Source organism: Dunckerocampus dactyliophorus, chromosome 4 (genome assembly GCF_027744805.1).
Source record: "Dunckerocampus dactyliophorus isolate RoL2022-P2 chromosome 4, RoL_Ddac_1.1, whole genome shotgun sequence".
NCBI classification, from domain to species: domain Eukaryota; kingdom Metazoa; phylum Chordata; class Actinopteri; order Syngnathiformes; family Syngnathidae; genus Dunckerocampus; species Dunckerocampus dactyliophorus.
This window is the reverse complement of record NC_072822.1, coordinates 10222501-10241778: the sequence shown is the minus strand read 5'-3', so window position 1 is coordinate 10241778 and position 19278 is coordinate 10222501. Positions and strand designations below refer to the sequence as shown.

General features: G+C 40.6%; 2 protein-coding genes across 2 annotated transcripts in view; both read right to left on the bottom strand.

Moving 5' to 3' along the window:
* Nucleotides 1-15735, bottom strand: part of tmem8b (transmembrane protein 8B) — a 51219-nt gene extending 35484 nt beyond the window's left edge. The window contains exons 1-4 of the mRNA XM_054774131.1: nt 15592-15735; nt 12215-12582; nt 5648-5837; nt 3658-3865 (exon numbers count right to left, since the gene is read on the bottom strand). Coding sequence (XP_054630106.1) covers nt 3658-3865; nt 5648-5837; nt 12215-12281 — 465 coding nt within the window. The 5' untranslated portion in view covers nt 12282-12582; nt 15592-15735. The remainder of the gene's footprint in view (nt 1-3657; nt 3866-5647; nt 5838-12214; nt 12583-15591) is intronic.
* A 70-nt stretch (nt 15736-15805) lies between these two features.
* Nucleotides 15806-19278, bottom strand: part of mccc2 (methylcrotonyl-CoA carboxylase subunit 2) — an 11323-nt gene continuing 7850 nt past the window's right edge. Inside the window, exons 14-17 of the mRNA XM_054774132.1 lie at nt 18208-18364; nt 17902-18016; nt 17437-17522; nt 15806-16140 (exon numbers count right to left, since the gene is read on the bottom strand). Of these exons, the coding sequence (XP_054630107.1) occupies nt 16023-16140; nt 17437-17522; nt 17902-18016; nt 18208-18364 (476 nt within the window). The 3' untranslated portion in view covers nt 15806-16022. The remainder of the gene's footprint in view (nt 16141-17436; nt 17523-17901; nt 18017-18207; nt 18365-19278) is intronic.

Genomic DNA, 19278 nt, shown 5'->3' with positions numbered 1-19278 from the left:
ATTCTTTGGCTTCATACCTATCCTTCAGCTTCAGTGTCAAGGCTATTTTTTTAAAAAGGTACAAATACACGAGTATCAAGGTTAAAAATGTTTAGTTTTTTTCCCACAAACCGCACTGACTCATATCTCCTATTAAAGGCCTGGAGAAGGGCTTTGCAGATATTTAATTATGTTGTCAGTATGTCAGGACACGCGTACGTATGTTGCTGGTAACGTCATGGCAACCAACATCTGGGAGCACAGAGATGGATGGACGGACGCTTGGGTAAACAGTCGATATCTTTCAAATCTCATACCGCTCCCCATTAAAGCCCTCATTGAACGCAGAGTTTTGCATGCTGGGTAATGACTTCAAATCAGGACGTGTGCGCTCGTCTGATAAGTTGTTAAACCAATCGCTATTAAATGGCACCATTACGTGCAAGGCTAGCTTTCGTCAATGAGGTTGAAACTGTGAAATAAACGGCACGTGGATAAATGACTGTGAGACACGGAGAACGAGCTGAAAAGGGAGAAACATCACCCCTTGATATTGCTTTTCATTCACGGTACAAAAGAATACATCAGGATTTATCACAGCTCATACAGTATGTGGCTGCCAGCACTGATGTGTGCTTTATTCCTGCTTTGCTTGCATCGCATCATTGCAGAAAATTGCTTCAGAAAGCAGAATTGGGAAGAAGCTATGTGTTTCTCATCTGCGCCGTGTATCATTGGCATCTTCAAACCTACCAATTGCATGTCTGAAGCAATTTCCGATGACATTCGTGATTTTTGTGTTCTACCGGGGAATATTTTGGAGACCACAAAGAAAAGCACAAGCAAACAGGGGCGACTGCTGGGGCAGGTAAATTGCTTGAAATGGAAATCAGCTGGTGTTGATGTGACCACATGGACGGACGCGATGAGATGAAGGAAAAACTCTTAACACTTGGTTCTGCCTCTTTAGGCTCTGCAGCACAAGCCGGAATGCTAATCTCAATAAAAACATCAGTCCGGAGGAGGTTTTCTTCTTTTTGTGTTGAAGAAAAGGCAAAGGACTACAGTGGAACCCCTGAAGTCAAACGCTGAAATTTGGATTTCAACCAAAAAGACTACATTTGCACAGAAATTAACGTCACAAGGGTGATTTGCTTTGTGTTCGTTTTTTCTGTGTTCTTTTATGATGCTACCACAGAACGGTACCATTGAGCATTAAAAAATATGTGATGACAACCATAGACCTGCAAATGGAAGCTGTTGCAACGTAGGAAAGTGGCGCATGCATCTCTGTCCTGACTGTTCACTACCATACGGCTAAGCTGACAATACTCAGTCGTGTGAAGCCAGGGCCAGTTAAACACAAGCAGAATCACTGACCTACATTTACAGCTTCAATTCTAGTATTTGCTCCCTGAAATTGTTTGAATTTATTCCTAACAGTCTCTTAGCTACACTGCTACCAGTACGTGTACGTTAGGTTTTTTTGCTTCGTTGTGTTTGCCATGTCAATGTAATCTGCCCAGGGCCTTCAGAATTAGGATTGCTGGCCCATGACACATACCCGCTATTATGTATATCTTTAACCAATCAGATTTCACAAGGCCAGCTAGCTGGCCCACAGTGATGCCAGCATTTTTTCCGTCCTCTGATTGGTTGATGTTTGAAAGCCTATTCCTCAACACCCAAAGTTACCAGTGCACTTGAATGCATGGTCACATGAACAGGGCAGCACTTATTTGATCCTGTTCCGACATTAAGAAAGGAAACAGGCACAGAGTTGTTCATCGTTTTGTGCCCTTTATATAAACAGATAAGTGAGTTTATATGCATATATATATGTATATATATATTTTATACTACTCACAAGAAGTTAGGGATATTTCAGATACATTTCAGAGTGAACCTAAAATGTACTCCTGTATAACCTTTACAGGTGAACGTTATTTGAGATTCTCTAATTTAGAACGCACACGTTCAACATGTTCAATAGTTAACGCACAAGTTCTAACATAACAGTTGTGCATATCCCTAACTTTTTGTGAGTAGTATATTGTTATATTGTGTTTTTGTATATAATTGGTTGTTTGTATAATTGTGTTTGTGGTGGTATTAAGAGGTGGATTGGGCTGCTTAAGTCCTCACTGAAGGCCCAGGTACCAAATGCATCGCCCGCCACTGACAATACTAATAAAGAAAAAGAAAGAAATGTACAACTGAAATTTGAACTGCTGGTATGTTTAGTCTTTATGGGATGAAACTCATGATTCATCTCCCAAAAATCAAACATTCGTCACCACGTCAGTCAGTCGTCCTCAACATTATGGTTAAGTACATAGTTTATTGTTTTCACTTTGTACTATTAATAGTGCGCAGCTTCTTTTTACACTTGTATGACAGCTAAGACTGTTAAAATGTTACTTATAAACAGTATCTGTACAGTTAATAATGGTGATATACAGTTTGACCCTGGAACAGATTATTTACAAATCTAATTATGTTCGACCTTAGAGGTTCCGGTGTATAATGAAAACATCACTTTTTGTTTGATTGCATTTCATAGGCCCAACTAGTTTGCTCATCATTTTATATTATGAAAAAATATTTGGGCCGCACGGTGGCCTAGTGGTTAGCATGTTGGCCACACAGTCAGGAGATCGGGGAGATTTGAGTTTGAATCTCCGTTGCGTGGAGTTTGCATGTAGTTAAGCATAGTAAATTCAAAATCTGTGTTTTGTAATTATTTAATTATGATAGATAATAGGTGTTTCACTATAAAGTGCCGCTTTCAGAGCAACAACATAACAGCAAACACTGAGATCAATGTTTTTACGCTTGGACTGAATTGATTCTTTGATTTATCTGGATGTCTATCAATGTTTGTTAATACACAAGCGTGCTGCTGATGCTGCATCACTGTGTTTCTGGAGGCGTGGTGGTGTTTGAGCCATGAGGTCAGCCAGTCGATCACACTGGTCCAAACAAAGCATAGCACATAAATGCCTGTATAGACTGACGCGTCATGAAAATTAATAACCACAGAGTCACATCGTTAGATCGGTCCTCCCCCTGGCCATGTGTTATGCACACCAGCGCTTTGTAAATCTGACAAAAGTGATGACAGCTAATCATAAAAGCAGTCGTGTGTGGAACTATTTTAGGAGAGACATGGCTGTGTTGGATGCGAGTGGGAGGACAGTAGCAACAACACCTGACACTTCCTCACAATGCACAGCATAATGAGCTTCTAATATCCCAAATTAATGATCATCAACCCAAATCTGCCATCTGTGTTGCTGTGACAACATCTTATTGGTTTATTTATGAAAAGGATTGTACCGTAAATGTGTTTTTCGTCTTATTAAGGCTACCTGTTGTCATATTTGTGGAGCTATGATTAGTAAGGTCATGCCTTGTGCTGTTTATAGTCACAGCAGTGTCTCAGCAGACGAGCTTTTACATTCATAATAGTGGCCATAAGCTGTAATTGTGTTGTCACTAAGCAACTACTCATTAGGGCTAATAACTCATTTTAATATAATTACTGACATTAGTACCACTTTGGTGTGTGTGTGCACAACTCTCCTACAGCTGTGTGGATGCAGACGAATGGCTTGAGCATCATTCAAAACCTTTCATCATTATTTGCATGTGTGTGATCATTATCACTCCAATTACTTTGACTGAGATCTTTCCTTCATCCTTGGGTAAATGTGCAGCCAAGAACCAGTCCCCAGGGAGCGGGCTGGTCACGTTGAACGCCCCGGTGGTGCGGTTCGGAAGGGTCCAGGTAAGAGTGACGGCAAAGGATCCTGGCACGACCATATCCCGTGGGAAATTAGTGTTCAGAGGGTTGATTACGGGTGGAGCGCCAGACCTGAAGTACCTGTCAATCAGAAGAGATGTTTGTTATTTATTACAAGTTATTTCAGCAAACAACAGCAGCATCAAAGATACACATCGGGTACACCTGTGTAATCTCATGAGATCCGAAGAGCTAACTTCTGTAAAAACCAAGCCGCATTCAACCAGTACTGTAAATTGGACAGTCACATGCTAAGAAACGACAACAATGGAAGAGAACAAATAGCCTGCATTTACCATAAACGCTCCAATTAACGCCTTTATTCAATTAACCGGTGAGGCTCCCATAGTCACAGCGTACGTGGTCGACAAAAGCAAATAACTAGCAGGGTGTCTAATTAGTGCCGTGTCAAAAAAACATTGGTATGAACAGCTGTGGAGGCAACCTCATGATGTAGTTTTTAAAATTAACTTCACAAGATGGCCGTAGCTACATTCGAAGTATCATGAGCGGTCAGCATCTAGCAGCTTTATCTACTCAGCTGTTGGTGTTAACGTCATGCTGGCTGAGCAGTTAGCTCCTTGCAGCTATTACAATTTTGGTTCTGTTGCTGCTGTGTTGTGCAATAAACTTGTTAAAAAATGATCATGTGGTCATAGAGAGCTATGATTTCCTTTACACATTCTCATGCACTCCAAATGATTATTAAAGCTTCAAAATGTAAGTTGTTATATATCGTATCATGACCTTTCATGTTTCAGACATAATAGCCTGTTTCCAATTAATGTGGTTTATTTATCTCATTTCTAGCCATGAAATGCTTCAGAAATCACCAATCTCACACAACACAGAAGGCTTGGAACCCTAACTGACCAGGTACTGGAAATTGCACCTCTCAGTACCTGCTTTTGCCAATGGAAGCAGGAATCAATAGTAGGACGTCACGCCGGCTGCATGGAAGTCCGTCAAGTGAACCAGTACACTACCAGTGACCACACATCCTCCAAGTTTTACGAAATAAACAATAACAAACTTCAGGTTCAAAGTAGCGTTGGCCGATAATTTTTATACCGTATACCGGTACCGGTATAAAATCTTCCAATGCTGAGAAAATGGCTTATATCAGTATAAGTGATCATTTCAAACGGAAAAAAGAGTTTATGACGTGTTTTTCCTGCGACTCTGTATTGACGTACTAGCGCCTCACGTCTGCAACCAGCGTGGCGGAGAAAGCATAGCAAAAACAAAACAACCAAAAGAGAGAAAATGAGCGTGGCTGAAGGCGGCAGAGAAGCGGAGACTATAGACGAAGAAATTGGTGCTTAATGGGGATGTACCTCTGTGATATGGAAGTGGTTTGGTTTCGATAGAGCAGTAGCCGAGGGACTCGGGCATATCTTAGCCTCACGGTCCACTACATACCCAACGACTGGACTTTGAAGTCGTCCCGACTCCAGACAAGTTTTTTTCCAGAGGAACATACAGGTGAAAACATCGCAAGTGAGTTGAAGGAGTATCAGCAGGAATGGGACTTCTGAGAAGAAACAAGTGTCTTAACTACTGACAGTGGATCTAATGTTGTGAAAGCAGCTGCCCTGAACAACTGGAATAGACAGGCTTGCTTTGGACACACTCTACACAGTGCCAATTCATTATTATTATAATATAATAATTATTTGTAATTATATGGGTTAAAGTTTGTAGCTTTTTATGCAAGACTCCGCTGAATTTAATTATGCCGTCATATCGTGATACATCCCAAAAATATCCTGATACATGCTAAGGTGCATATTGCACCCTAGTTCAAGGTGCGTCTCATCATCTCTGCAAACACAAACACAAAATGCCGTGTCAGTGCCTTACACAGTCACATTGCGATTGGGGCAGCGATCTCCAAAGGTGCCCCCTTGTTCCTTGAAGGTAATGAGGTTCCATACGGCCATCATGGTGTCATCAGGCACATTGAAGTGGAACAGTTCCACACTGGCGAAGGAGTTGAAAGCACTGAGCTTACGAGGCGTTCGGGTGAAGTATTCAGTCACAAAAAGGCAATCTGGAAGAAAAAAAAAGAGCAAAACAGGTGAGGAGATAAATGCAGTGTTGCGCTTTGGTTTTTGTTTTTTTTTTTTTTAAATCATCCTAGACTTATTTTTTAAGGCATCTGTGTGTGCATGCTCTCAGGCATCCTGCTTAATGTCAAATCCTTGGATTACATCCAGCTGAGGCTCTGCATATAAAAGCAGCAGCAGATCAAGTGACAGGTGTAATCTGGCATGAGCCAAACTGGCATTGAGCTCAGCCAGCAGGTGGGCAAAAAGAACAGCAAAACTTGCATGTGAGTCATTTAATTGCTCTGCACTGCATCGCCTATGGACATTAATAGAAGAATACGAGGATGTGTTCCATTGGCCTTGATAGGAACACTGAGCCAAGAAAATTGAGCGACCCTCAGCAGTGTGTTGTGATGCGTGCTCGTAAAGGGAGAAAAATTACAACACATGCGCGCTCTTTCACTTGGAAGTAACCTTGAATGCTAAAGCCCAAGAAACTGCGGAGAATGAAGCAATCTTGTTGTGAAGAGCTAAAGTTTGATCCCAACTACAAAGCTCCCTTTTATTGTGCTCTCATCCCACCAAACGCACCACCTGAGAGCTTTCTGTACATTATTGGGGGTCATCTTTGCTTTTTCATTACTTGCTTTACTATCACATGTGGCAAATATGTGGTGAACCTTCCCAGAAGTGGCCAGCCAACCAAAATTAACACAAGAGCACAGCGACGACTCATCCAAGAGGTCACAAAAGACCCCACAACAACATCCAAAGATGGGCAAAAATGGCCTGCATGGCAAAGTTCCAAGACGAAAACCACTGCTGAACAAAAAGACCATTAAGACTTGTCTCAATTTTGCCAGAAAACATCTTGATGATCCCCAAGACCTTTGGGGAAAATACACTGTGATCTGACGAGACAAAAGTTGAACTTTTTGGAAGGTGTGTGTCCCATTACATCTGGCGTGAAAGTAACAACGCATTTCAGAAAAACAACATCATACCAACAGTACAGTAAAATGTGGTGGTGGTAGTGTGATGGTCTGGAACTGTTAGACTTGCTGTGATAAATGGAACCAAGAATTCTGCTGTCTACCAAAAAAAATCCTGAAGGAAAATGTCCAGCCATCTGTTGGAGACCTCAACCTGAAACCAACTTGGGTTCTGCAGCAGGACAATGATCCAAAACACACCAGCAAGTCCACCTCTGAATGGTTGAAGGAAAACAAAATGAAGACTTTGGAGTGGCCTAGTCAAAGTCCTGACCTAAATCCTATTGAGATGCTGTGGCATGACCTTAAAAAGGCGGTTCATGCTGGAAAACCATCCAATGTGGCTGAATTGCAACAATTCTGCAAAGTTGAGTGGGCCAAAGTTCCTCCACAGCGCTGTAAGAGACTCAGTGCAAGTTGTCGCAAGCGCTTGATTGCAGTTGTTGCGGCTAAGGGTGGCCCAACCAGTTATTAGGTTTAGGAGGCAATCACTTTTTCACACAGGGCCATGAAGGTTTGGATTTTTTTCTCCCTTAATAATGAAAACTTTCATTTAAAAACTGCATTTTGTATTCAGTTGTCTTGTCATTGACAAATATTTAAATTATTTTGATGATCTGAAACATTTAAGCGTGACAAACATGCAAAAAAAATAAGAAATCAGAAGGGGGGACAAACACTTTTTCACACCACTGTAATTATAATTATCATGTAATTTCTGTACTCAAGTAGTGACCTATGCTTTAATAGATGCCGTGACTCATTTATCATCATCCACTATTTTAAACAAATTAATGCCTCATCTCAAATAGACACCCACTAGTAGCGTGTTTAACTCTAACCTGACACAATCAGTTGTATAAATAAATGCCTCCACTCATCGGTACGCCAATAGAAATAAACGCGTGGTATATGCTCTACACTAGGATAATTAAATAAACGCCTCACCTCAAATAAATGCCTGGAATTCATTGCAGTTGAACAAATAAATGAACCTCACCTCAAATTGTGTTTAACGTCATCCTTACACAAGCATTAGTTTAGATAAAGCTCTAAATTCATTGATGCCTGGTATATTCTTTTGTTGCAGTTGACTAAATAAACGCTTCACCTCAAACCAGCCTCTACACAAATAGGTTCAAATACATGTAAATGCCAGGCATAATCTCTACAGTGGACAAAATAAATAAACACCTCATGTCAAATGGACACCTACTAGCAGCGTGTAAAGCTTCACTCTCAAACAAGTATTTGTACAAATAAAGGCCCTCCACTCATAGAGACAAAAATTCAAATAAACGCATGGCATATTCTTTGCATTTGAGTAACTAAATTAATGCTTCACCTCAAACAGACACGTTTGAGGTGAAGACCACCACTCAAATAGACACCCAACTTCAAATAAAGGCCTGATATTTCTGCAGCCCAGTAAATAAATAAACATCTCACATCAAATAGATACCTGATCGCAGAAAAATTTGCATCACCCATACACAAGCATTTGTACAAATACAGTAAATGCCACCACTCAAATAGACGCCTACTTTCATATGACCACCTGGTATACTATGCAGTTGACTAAATAAACACCTCACCAACTTTAAATAAATGCCATTCTCTGCAGCTGAGTAAATGGACACCCACTAGCTGCATGTTCAGCTCCACCCTCACAAATAAACACCTTACTTCAAACAATTGTATAATAATTTGTAATGAAAAAAATGAAGGTACTACCTGAAGAAGTGCTTCTCACATACAATGGTGTGAACAAGTGTTTGCCCTCTTCCTGATTTCGTATTTTTTTGCATGTTTGTCACACTTACATCATCAAACAAATTTAAATATTAGTCAGTGGCAACACAACTGAACACAAAATGCAGCTTTTAAATGAAAATTTTCATTATTCGGGGAGAAAAAAATGCAAACCTACATGGCCCTGTGTGAAAAAGTGATTGCCCCCTAAACCTAATAACTGGTTGGGCCACCCTTAGCAGCAACAACTGCAATCACGCGCTTGCGACAACTTGCACTGAGTCTCTTACAGCGCTGTGGAGGAACTTTGGCCCACTCAACTTTGCAGAATTGTTGTAATTCAGCCACATTGGAGGGCATGAACCGCACTTGAGCATGAACCGCATTTTTAAAGTCATGCCACAGCATCCCAATAGGATTTAGGTCAGGACTTTGACTAGGCCACTCTGAAGTCTTCATTTTGTTTTTCTTCAGCCATTCAGAGGTGGACTGGCTGGTGTTTTGGATCATTGTCCTGCTGCAGAAACCAAGTATGCGTCAGCTTGAGGTCACGAACAGATGGCTGGACATTCTAGTTCAGGATTTTTTTGGTAGACAGCAGAATTCATGGTTCCATTTGTCACAGCAAGTCTTCTAGGTCCTGAAGCATCAAAACAGCCCCAGACCATCACACTACCACCACCACATTTTACTGTACTGTTAGTATGATGTTGCTTTTCTGAAAAGTTACTTTTATGCCAGATGTAATGGGACACACACCTTCCAAGAAGTTCAACTTTTGTCTTGTGAGACCACAGACTATTTTCCCAAAGGGTTTGAGGATTATCGAGATGTTTTCTGGCAAAATGAGCTGGACGCGCTGACGAGCCTTAATGTTTTTGTTCTGCAGTGGTTTTCGTCTTTGTTCTGCAGTGGTTTTCGTCTTGGAACTCTGCCATGCAGGCCATTTTTGCCCAGTGTCTTTCTTATGGTGGAGTCATGAACACTGACCTTGACTGAGGCAAGTGAGGCCTGCAGTTCTTTGGATATTGTTGTGGGGTCTTTTGTGACCTCTTGGCTGAGGCGTCGCTGTGCTGTTGTGGTTGGCCGGCCAATCCTGGGAAGGTTCACCACTGTTCCGGCTCTCATTGCATGTCTCACACTATGTTTTAATAGGGGGAGGGGAAATCACTTTTTTACAGGGTCATGTGGGTTTTTTTTTCCTTAATAATCCAAAGTTTTATTTGAAAACTGCATTTTGTGTTCAGTTGTGTTGTCACTGACTAATATTTAAATTTGTTTGATGATCTGAAACTTTTGAATGTGACAAACATGCAAAAAAAAAAAAAAAAAAAAATCAAGAAGGGGGCAAACACTTTTTCACACCACTGTATACCATATGAGAATGAGGCTTAATCCAAAGGAATGGGTAAATAAAGTTTGTTTACCAGCTAAATGAAGACATTCCCAGCACGTCTTCATCCTTTCTACGACCTACAGCTTGACTAATTCCAGCGTTTAGTCATGCCCCTGAAGGCAGCACTGTGATTACTGCCATGTTTCAGTGATTACTTTTACTGACACCCTCCAAATACATTTTACTTCATTACAAGCATAAAATGCACATTATAATACTGTCTAGATGAATGCCTCCCAAGGTATTGTTTTCTTGATTCTTCCTGTCTGCTGGTCACCTGCATCCCGCTGTGCCCTACCGGGACACCTTTCCTCCGTCTGACCTGGCCAACTCAGCTCTGCTCCCCCACCTCCTGTCTCACCACCTGTTCTGTGTTGTCTCATTTGTTCTGTTGTTTTGTCATTTACACTCTTTCTTTAAGGTCTGACCCATGCACAGCTAACATACATAAACATATGAATTGCAATAGTAATTAAGAATAAAGAAAATGTATTATAATAAATGAATAAACTAAACTATAAACAAAAATACTAAAACAATAATAAAAGACAGTGAGAGTACCACACAACTCTCATACCAGGTCAAATCCCAGTGAGCAAATAATTAGCATATACGATACATACACTTTTTCCTAGTGTTTGCAGTAGAGTAGAGGCGTTGGAAGACTTTCTGTATATGGACACATTTAACATTTGACAGGTGCAATATATCACCATTAAAAGAAAACTACAAAAGCAAACAAAATGAGTAATAATCTATTATACGATCAAATAAGCATTTTTCACAATCTGCAGTACATAGCGTGACAGCACGAAGCTGCATCATCAAACTAAAATGCTGCCACTGAACAATTGGTGGTCAAAAGCCTCATAAATCATAAACAAAGAGAAAAGAATTACTTAGGGTAGGTGGGGCTCAAATGTGTCATGTTTAATGACTTTCTGAACATTAGTCATTGTCCAAAATGTCTATTTACATTACATTACAAGAGCAAAGAACAAAGCCTTTGTACAGATAACAAAGCACGCTGAAACGGTCTGTTGTGTTACACTGTAACAGTTACAATGTAATGGAATGTCAAATACTGAGACGAAGCCAAGGTGGAGAGGGTCAAAGCACGACTGCAAATGATTGGTTGTAAAAGACAACAAAGTATTTCACATTAACATTGACGTCAAAATGATCTAAAATGCGAGTATTATTATTTTGACTATGCCATTTATTGATTGCTTTTATCACAGCTTGTAGTTATTATGTTTTATTGTCTTTTATAAGTATATTTTACCATTTGGTAGTGTAGCTATGTGCAGACCTTTGGAAATGTTTCATTCAATGTGCTGTAGAAATAAAAGTAGATTGGCTACGATAATATAGTCATATATACAGTATAAATGATAAATATCGGTGCGCTCCAATGAAAAACATGTAACTCCCCATTTTCATTTAAAAATTCTTAAAAAAAATTATCAGGATTTCAGATTACAAGTTTTTACTAGAAAGTAACAATATATTATTTACTGTAGATACAATAAATACAAACTAATTCAAAAAAATATATACTGTGCATGAACAAAATTTGTTTCAAACAATGCAAACAATGAATGCCTCAAAAGCAAAAAACACCAATGCTTCTGCTGTTAGAGGGAATAATCACAACACAAAGGCACATACTATGTCTGAGGGAGCGAGCCCCTTTTTTGGCCACATTAGACCCTCAACAGACAGCAAAAGTAGTACAAAGCCTGTAATAAACCTTGTGGGCTTTAAACTAATGGAGCAAAACAAGAAAACCAGAGAAGGTACCGCTATGGATAAAGTGACAGCTGATGTCTTTGTTTCATGCTTGTGTCTCACATGACGGCAGACGAAAAACACCTTTACATTTAGCCTATAAAGGAGTAACAATGCATTTATAGTTGTGTTGCTGCAATAATCCAAACCTAAATCCGCCTAATTGTTTCTAAGAATGTCTGTCAGATTGTGCCAACTTGAATCATGTGCAATAAAACACGACAAATAAGTGAAAATAAAGAGAATGAATGGGTGTCAGATGTCAGTATGCAGTTGTCATATAGTGGTGTAACAAGCCAGTGAACCTCTACAATGAAGGTACTCTATACGTCCAATATGGGGTTCGAAACGGGATACAACAAGGGCTGATTACAGGTCCGTTTCAGCACCACTAGTAGATGGACAGCACCAACGATACACGCACGCACACACACACGTTAGCACTCACCTCCAGAGGCGCATAGGAAAGTGTAAACGATGTAGAGCAGCATCCTCCTCCTCCTGATGATCCACATGGTTCCGAGTGTTCCGTGGCTGTGGGCTTGAGCCAAGGTGCAGCTCACAGCTCGCCGCTGTGCCCGCTTTACATTTTACATCCCTTTTTTTTTGTTGTTGGCTCATCGACCAGCTGTTAGTGCATGACGTCATCCAGCACGCCGCCCGCTGGTTGGCTTTTGATTCGACAGGCTCCGGAGTAGAAGAGATTCTCATTGGAGGGTCGGTGATGTCAGTCTAAGGGGGGTGCGCACACGTCGGGTTGCAGCAGCGGCCACGTCAGGCGCGTGCACGCCGCCAAGAGATGGACGAAGTTTACTACTGCAACGAGACAGCGTTTCAATAAATCCATCTCTCTATATAGCATCGCAATACTGTATCATTTTGGAACTATGGTGACTACAGTCTGACATCACTGTGCATGAGACGTTAATCACAGGCTTCATCAGGGTTCAATAAAACATATTGATTCCTGGGACAGTTGAACATTTGCTGAAACCACACGGACTAATGCAACCAGGGAAATAGAATGACTCAAACACAGTCAGTTATTAATCATACATGTAGTGCTCACCATACTGAGAGCTGTTTCCAAGTCTATGTCCCCACTCATACAGCAACCAGAATATTATACACAACTGCAAAAACTGCCATAGTGAGCCTTGTTGCGTTTGCTCTAGTCTTGAACATCTGTATATGGTGCAGGTGTACTTAATATCCTGGCCAGTCAGTGTATGTTAAGGCAATATTGATTCAACTGAAGAATACATACTTCTAAAGCAAGGATTAGGTGTTAGGCAATAAAGAGTCATCTGCACACAACGCATAGATTTGGAATACATTTTACCAATAGTTTCTAACCATTGTTCATAACAGTATATTTTTTTCCAGGGACAATACCATTGAAATGAAACTTGGATATACTGTAGAGTAGTCAGTGTACAGTTTGTATAGCAGTATAGGCTTACTCTACTGAAAATAAGTCAACAATATTTTTTTAAAAAGCAGTCATTGGTGTCTAAATAGCTGGCAGCACAAGTGAGTCGCTAGATAATTTGTGTCTTGCCTCCAGTCAAGCATGGTGATGGTGGCGTCATGGTCTGAGTGCTGCATGAGTGTTACTGGTACTAGGGAGCTACAGTTCATTGGGGGATACTCCAACATGCACTGTAACATTCTGACATGCAGGGGAAACTGGGCCGCATGACAGTTTTATGAGCCCAAAAACACCTCTACGATGAGAAGTACCTTGCTGAGAAAGCTGAAGGTGATGGAGTGGCCAAGAATGTCCGAGAATCTGTGGAGCATCCTCCAGCGAAAGGAAGGTGGAGGAGCACAATGTGCCAAAAATTCACCAGCTCCACCAGTGACATCATCATGAAGGAGTGGAGGATTCCAATAACAACCTCTGCAGCTTTGGTGAATTCCATGCCCAAGAGGATAACGGCAGTGCTAGATAACAATGGTGCTCACACTAAATATTAGTCACTGTGATGTGTACTCGCTTGTGTTGCCAGCAATTTAGACAACATTGGCTGTGTTGAGTCAGCGTAAATCTATACCGCTCTACAAGCTGTCCATTGACTGCTCTAAAGTGTATCCCTGCTGTCCCTTGAGATGATATAATAAAATGGTTGCTCGACTGTAGGGGGTGAGATACTGTACAGTACTGTATGTATCCAAGAACAATCAAGCTTTCTCCAAGAAGTGGACACTGACGCACACTTGCAGTCAGGATTATTTTTAGTCTGCTGCTAGGTGACTTAAATATGAGTCATAATTGTCTGAGTACATTTCATCTGGGAGCAAAGGAGTTCATGGACCAGGGGACATACATTAAACATGATATCGCGCATGGACAACCAAATAGGAGCACTAATTTGTCAGCGTAGGATTGCTTAAAGCTTAGTGGAGGAATGTAGAGAAGTAGCTGCAATAGCTCCGAGTAGGATTTGTCAAGCAAGGGGAAATAAGTCATCCTCTGGACTGGACTTGTGAAATGGTCGTTAATCCGTTTTCTGTCAGCAGGATTCTTAAAAAAAAAAAAAAAACTAGCCAGCTCAAAGTGTAAAAACTTAATGGAAGGGGGAATCATGGGCCAATGGAGAAGGGACTAGAATTATATGCATCCATTTTCTATACACTTATCCTGGTCATGCATAGCAGGGGGTGGAGCCTATTCCAGATAATGGAGGTCAAAAGGTGAACCTACACCCTGGACATGGACATGAAAGTCGGCTACATGACGCGACACTACCCAATGGCCCAGTTTTACATTACTCTTAAGAGGTGTCCTCCTAGTCTTTTGGGAGAAACTTTGAAAGCAGAAATGACGTCCATAACGATTTTTGTTACTTTTAAATGTATGAAGTTGCCTTATTTCCATAAAAACTTTTTTTTTAGTCTCATACATTTTCAATGTCGCCCCTCGGGGACATTTGATGGAAGAGGATGAAGGGATGGCCAGTAAACCGGCTTTAAAAATTGGTGCTAGATGCTCCAGGAGTTGGTGTGTGGGTGGCACTCATCTCACACAAACACACTCTCACACACACACGCACACACTCACACTGTGGGGCCTGAAAGTTATTTCTCCTGCCAATTCTCAATCTACAGCAGACTCAACATCCCGTTACTATCAAGTTAACGTGTTAATTTTACCAGATAAATTCACAAGAGAGGGAAGAGGCTTTGGTGGCGGGGCCGGACGTTTGCAAAGGTTTGAAGATTTTTTAATTTTGTTTAAATGTCAACTGTAAAACAGACGTCATGAATGTTTAGTTAAAATACTTTTCCTTGGGAAAGTTCAATAATGAGGCTGCTTTAAACAAATGAATACGGTCTAAGACTACTCACCAACCACGAATCAATGCAAAATGGCTCATTCCACCTGGTAGGGCTCATTAACGGTAAGTGCGGCAAACAAACATGTAACTATAAAGTCATCAAAGCTCACCATTTATGCATTCACACACAGCAGCAGCAGCACTAGAGAATGTAGAGATAAAGGGGAAAAATACACGTCAACCTGTGGCAGCGTCGGAAAAAAATGTGTAAGTGACGTATAAGTTTCACATAACTGTGACGCATTCATGGACCGTCAATTGAAACGCGAAAAATCAGGGTTTCAACCGAATTTATGCAATAATTCGTGTTATTTACTTCATGTAAACGTACTCTGTGTGTATGGAGGAGGCTTCAAGATATTGTACAGGGGCCCAAGGTTTGGTGCTACGACCCTGCTGTTAGGACACAATATTTGCACCATCATAAAAACTGTCAAGAGAAAATGGAAGACCAACTGGAATTAAAAAACAAAAACAAACCCACCTGTGTCTCTGTTCTCGACACCTTTTTAGAAGTTCCCCCAAGGTAGCTGTATTGTGTTAACAGCCAAGTTCATGGTGCCTCGTTTAAGCTTCATCAGGATATTCGTGGCTACACAGCGCCCCCATGTGATAACTGCTTCCTCTATCAAATATTTCCTGAAAAAGATGCGCTTTCAACACTGATGCTACTGAGAAAAAAAAGTAATCTGTAAGTCTTTTGTTTGACCGACTCAGAATATTTAGTTTTATATTTAGAGCAGATGCATTTACATATTGTAACAGTTAAGGCACAAATTAACACTGGCCCCATAAAAACCAATACATCATTAGATCATCAAAAACGATTCTGCTACTGTGATTGCCCTCTTTTGTTTATGTGTCAGCCTACTTTAAGTACTATATATGTCCACACTGATTGGTTCAATCAGTACATCACATTCGGAACACTCCAAAACGTGTTTTCTTCGTTGGTGCGTTCAGTGCTGCACTCAGACTCAGTCCCAACACCAGACGAGTGTCAGCAGGATCTATAATTCCATCATCCCACAGTCTGTGGAAACACAATTGCATCAGACGATATTAAGACGGTAATCTGAGGTTTTAGTAATGAATTTATGAATGCATGTCACTTTACAGTTGAAAGTTGAAAGCCCCTGAGGTAGACTGCGGTTCTAAAAAAAACATTTATGTAAAAATGTCTTTTAAAAAAAATGTATCATATGTGACTAACACGAGATGTCAGCTAATCTTGTAGACCTGGGATCTGGTGAGTACCAGTGATCGTACCCATTAAAGGAAAAAAAGTGTAATTATGACCATAGAACCAGAAATGGAACTTATTGCCAGATAGGAAAGCAGCAGTAACTGTCCTGGCGACTCAGTACAATACGATGACAATATATGTACACTATAAAGTGTGATGTGTTTGGTGTTTATGTGAAGTGACTTACCTACCAGGTACACAGTAATCTCCCTGTGCGCATTCACCAAACGGTGAGTAAATTGTACATAATTGGTGTTTTAAGTTTTAACTTCATTTTAAACTTGTACGACAATTACAAATGTTAAAAGAAGCATTAAATGAAGTTGACTGACCTCTAGCAAATCACTTCCATGTTTGCTACAAACCTGAGTAATTTTAGTTTAGTTTTATTTACTTTGTTTTACACTTGTATGAGTTTCAAATATTAGAAAGGCTGATGCATCCCTCTCCCATGTTTGCTCCAAATTTTTTACACTTGTATGACAAGAAAAAAAATGCGTAAATATGTTACTTAAAATGTCCGCACGGTGACTGAGTGGTTAGCACACAGTCACACAGGCCACACAGTCAGGAGATCGGGAAGATCTGTGTTCGAATCTCCGCTGGGCATTTCTGTGTGGAGTTTGCATGTTCTCCCAGTGCGTGCGTGGGTTTCCTCCCACATTCCAAAAACATGCATGTTAGGTTAATTGGCAATTCTAAATTGTCCATAGGTATGAATGTGAGTGTGAATGGTTGTTTGTCTATATGTGCCCTGCCATTGACTGGCGACCAGTCCAGGGTGTACCCCGCCTCTCCCGAAGTCAGCTGGGATAGGCTCCAGCATACCCTGCGACCCTAATTAGGATAAACGGCATAGAAAATGGATGAATGGAATCTGAATCATTATGGATGTTACTTAAAACAGTGTGTTTTTTTGATGGCAACAGATTATTTCTATTTCCATCATTTCTTATGGGTGAAAACCTGCTTCAAACTGTAGATTGCCTAGCATCCTGGAACACACCTGCTCGACATTAGGGGCTCCACTATAACTGCAAAGTGCCAGCACATAACATTAAATGTCTGAAGGTCAAATGTCACCTAGCACTGGAGAAGTAGGGATTTCCTTCTTCTTCAAAACGCCGCACAATGGGTTCCTTCATGGCGGCTTCCTGCTCTGCAGTGAACTTTTCAAAAGGAAGAAATTAGGATATTATGTCAAAGATGAGAGCATTAATTTAAAAGTAGTAGCAATCTTGTTCCTTCGAGGACATTCTTGCAAATGGTCATGATGGCCATGGAGGTGTGTAACATAAAAATGAAAAGCTGTATCTTTTTAATAATCAGTGCCAAGCTGAGGTGTCATTCTGAAGCTATTAATGCCCTTGACACATCCCTCACAGCACACCTAACACATTTTAATTGAAGCCTTAGACAGCACTAATTAGAATCATTAGCACATTAAGTAATTAGATCTTTATATAAAAGCTGTCAAAGCATTACAGAAAAGAAAGCATTAGGTTTATGCTTTTGGCGAACAGAAGTCCTATCAGTGCTCTACGTTACCTCCTTTCCCTCTCTGGCTCGTTGATCCTTGGTGATGGTGGCCAGGACGGTGGCAGCCTGTTCTCCACCCATGACGGATATCCTGGAATTGGGCCACATGTAGAGGAATCTCGGGCTGTGAAATGTGCAGATGATGGGCCCGTTAGTGTGTTTTTGATGTGTTAGCGGTGTCTGCAGTAATGAAAGCTGCCAAAAGATGAACCATAAACACACATTTGATGTCGGAACATTTCAGTAATTATTTTCTGTTATTAAATCCAAATTTGGATGCAGCCCACACTAAAACAGGACCCCAGGTCCTCCTACCTGTAGGCTCTGCCGCACATGCCGTAATTTCCTGCACCATACGAGCCGCCGATAATGACAGTGATCTTGGGTACATTGGCACAGGCAACGGCAGTTACCATCTTTGCGCCATCCTTGGCGATTCCTCCTGCTTCATACTCTCTGCCCACCATGAAACCTGACAGGGAGTATTGTGTATACAAAATGAACACAACATTCGGTACACTGTTATAAAGTAATGACATCAGATAATAATTAGGGCTGTCAAATGATTAAAAATGTAATCAGATTAATCTGTTTTCAAATGCATTAATCATGATTAATTACCATTTGCTACTATGTGTGAAATATGCCCATTTTTATTGGATTTTATGAACAAAAAGATACATGACAGGATGTATTATTTATATGTATTAACAGCTCCACTGAAAATTGGACTCAAGCTAAAATATACCACATGTCTGAAAGTCTATTTGCCTAACACTTGTCTCTTCAATAGTAGCAGAACCTTTCAATCACACTTTTAACTGCGTCATCACGAGCCATGAGGAGTTGCGTTCAAAGACAACAAGTAATTTAAGTAGAATTGACGTTTTGAGTGTAGATTTTCTGGGATTCCGAGCACACTGAAATGCAGCAAATTATACTTCCCCAGTAAGAGTTATCTTAGTGAGTAATAAGAATATCCACTTATTGTTTTTCTTTGTCTTTGTGTTTATTTAGACCGAACATACACGCATAATAAAGACGTTGTTGTGATTTTTGGACTGTACCTGAATGCACCTTGCTGTCTAATCTAGTGACAATGAGGAAATGTCGTTCCAAGGAGGACTAGAGACATGTTTGTGAGTTGGACATACATATATTATGTTGGAATTGCACTGCTGTTCATGTGTTGGGGTCAGGATAAAGTTACAAAAGAGCGTCAGACTCTGTGTGACTTTGTGGGGACACTACACTATGCCCCCTTCTGCTGCCATAACAGAGAGGTGTGGCACATAAATTAGTTACCGCCGTTTACGTGCTATTTTTGACAGCCCTAATAATGATATAATAATGCTCAGTTTTGATTGACTATCAGTCTATTTAACA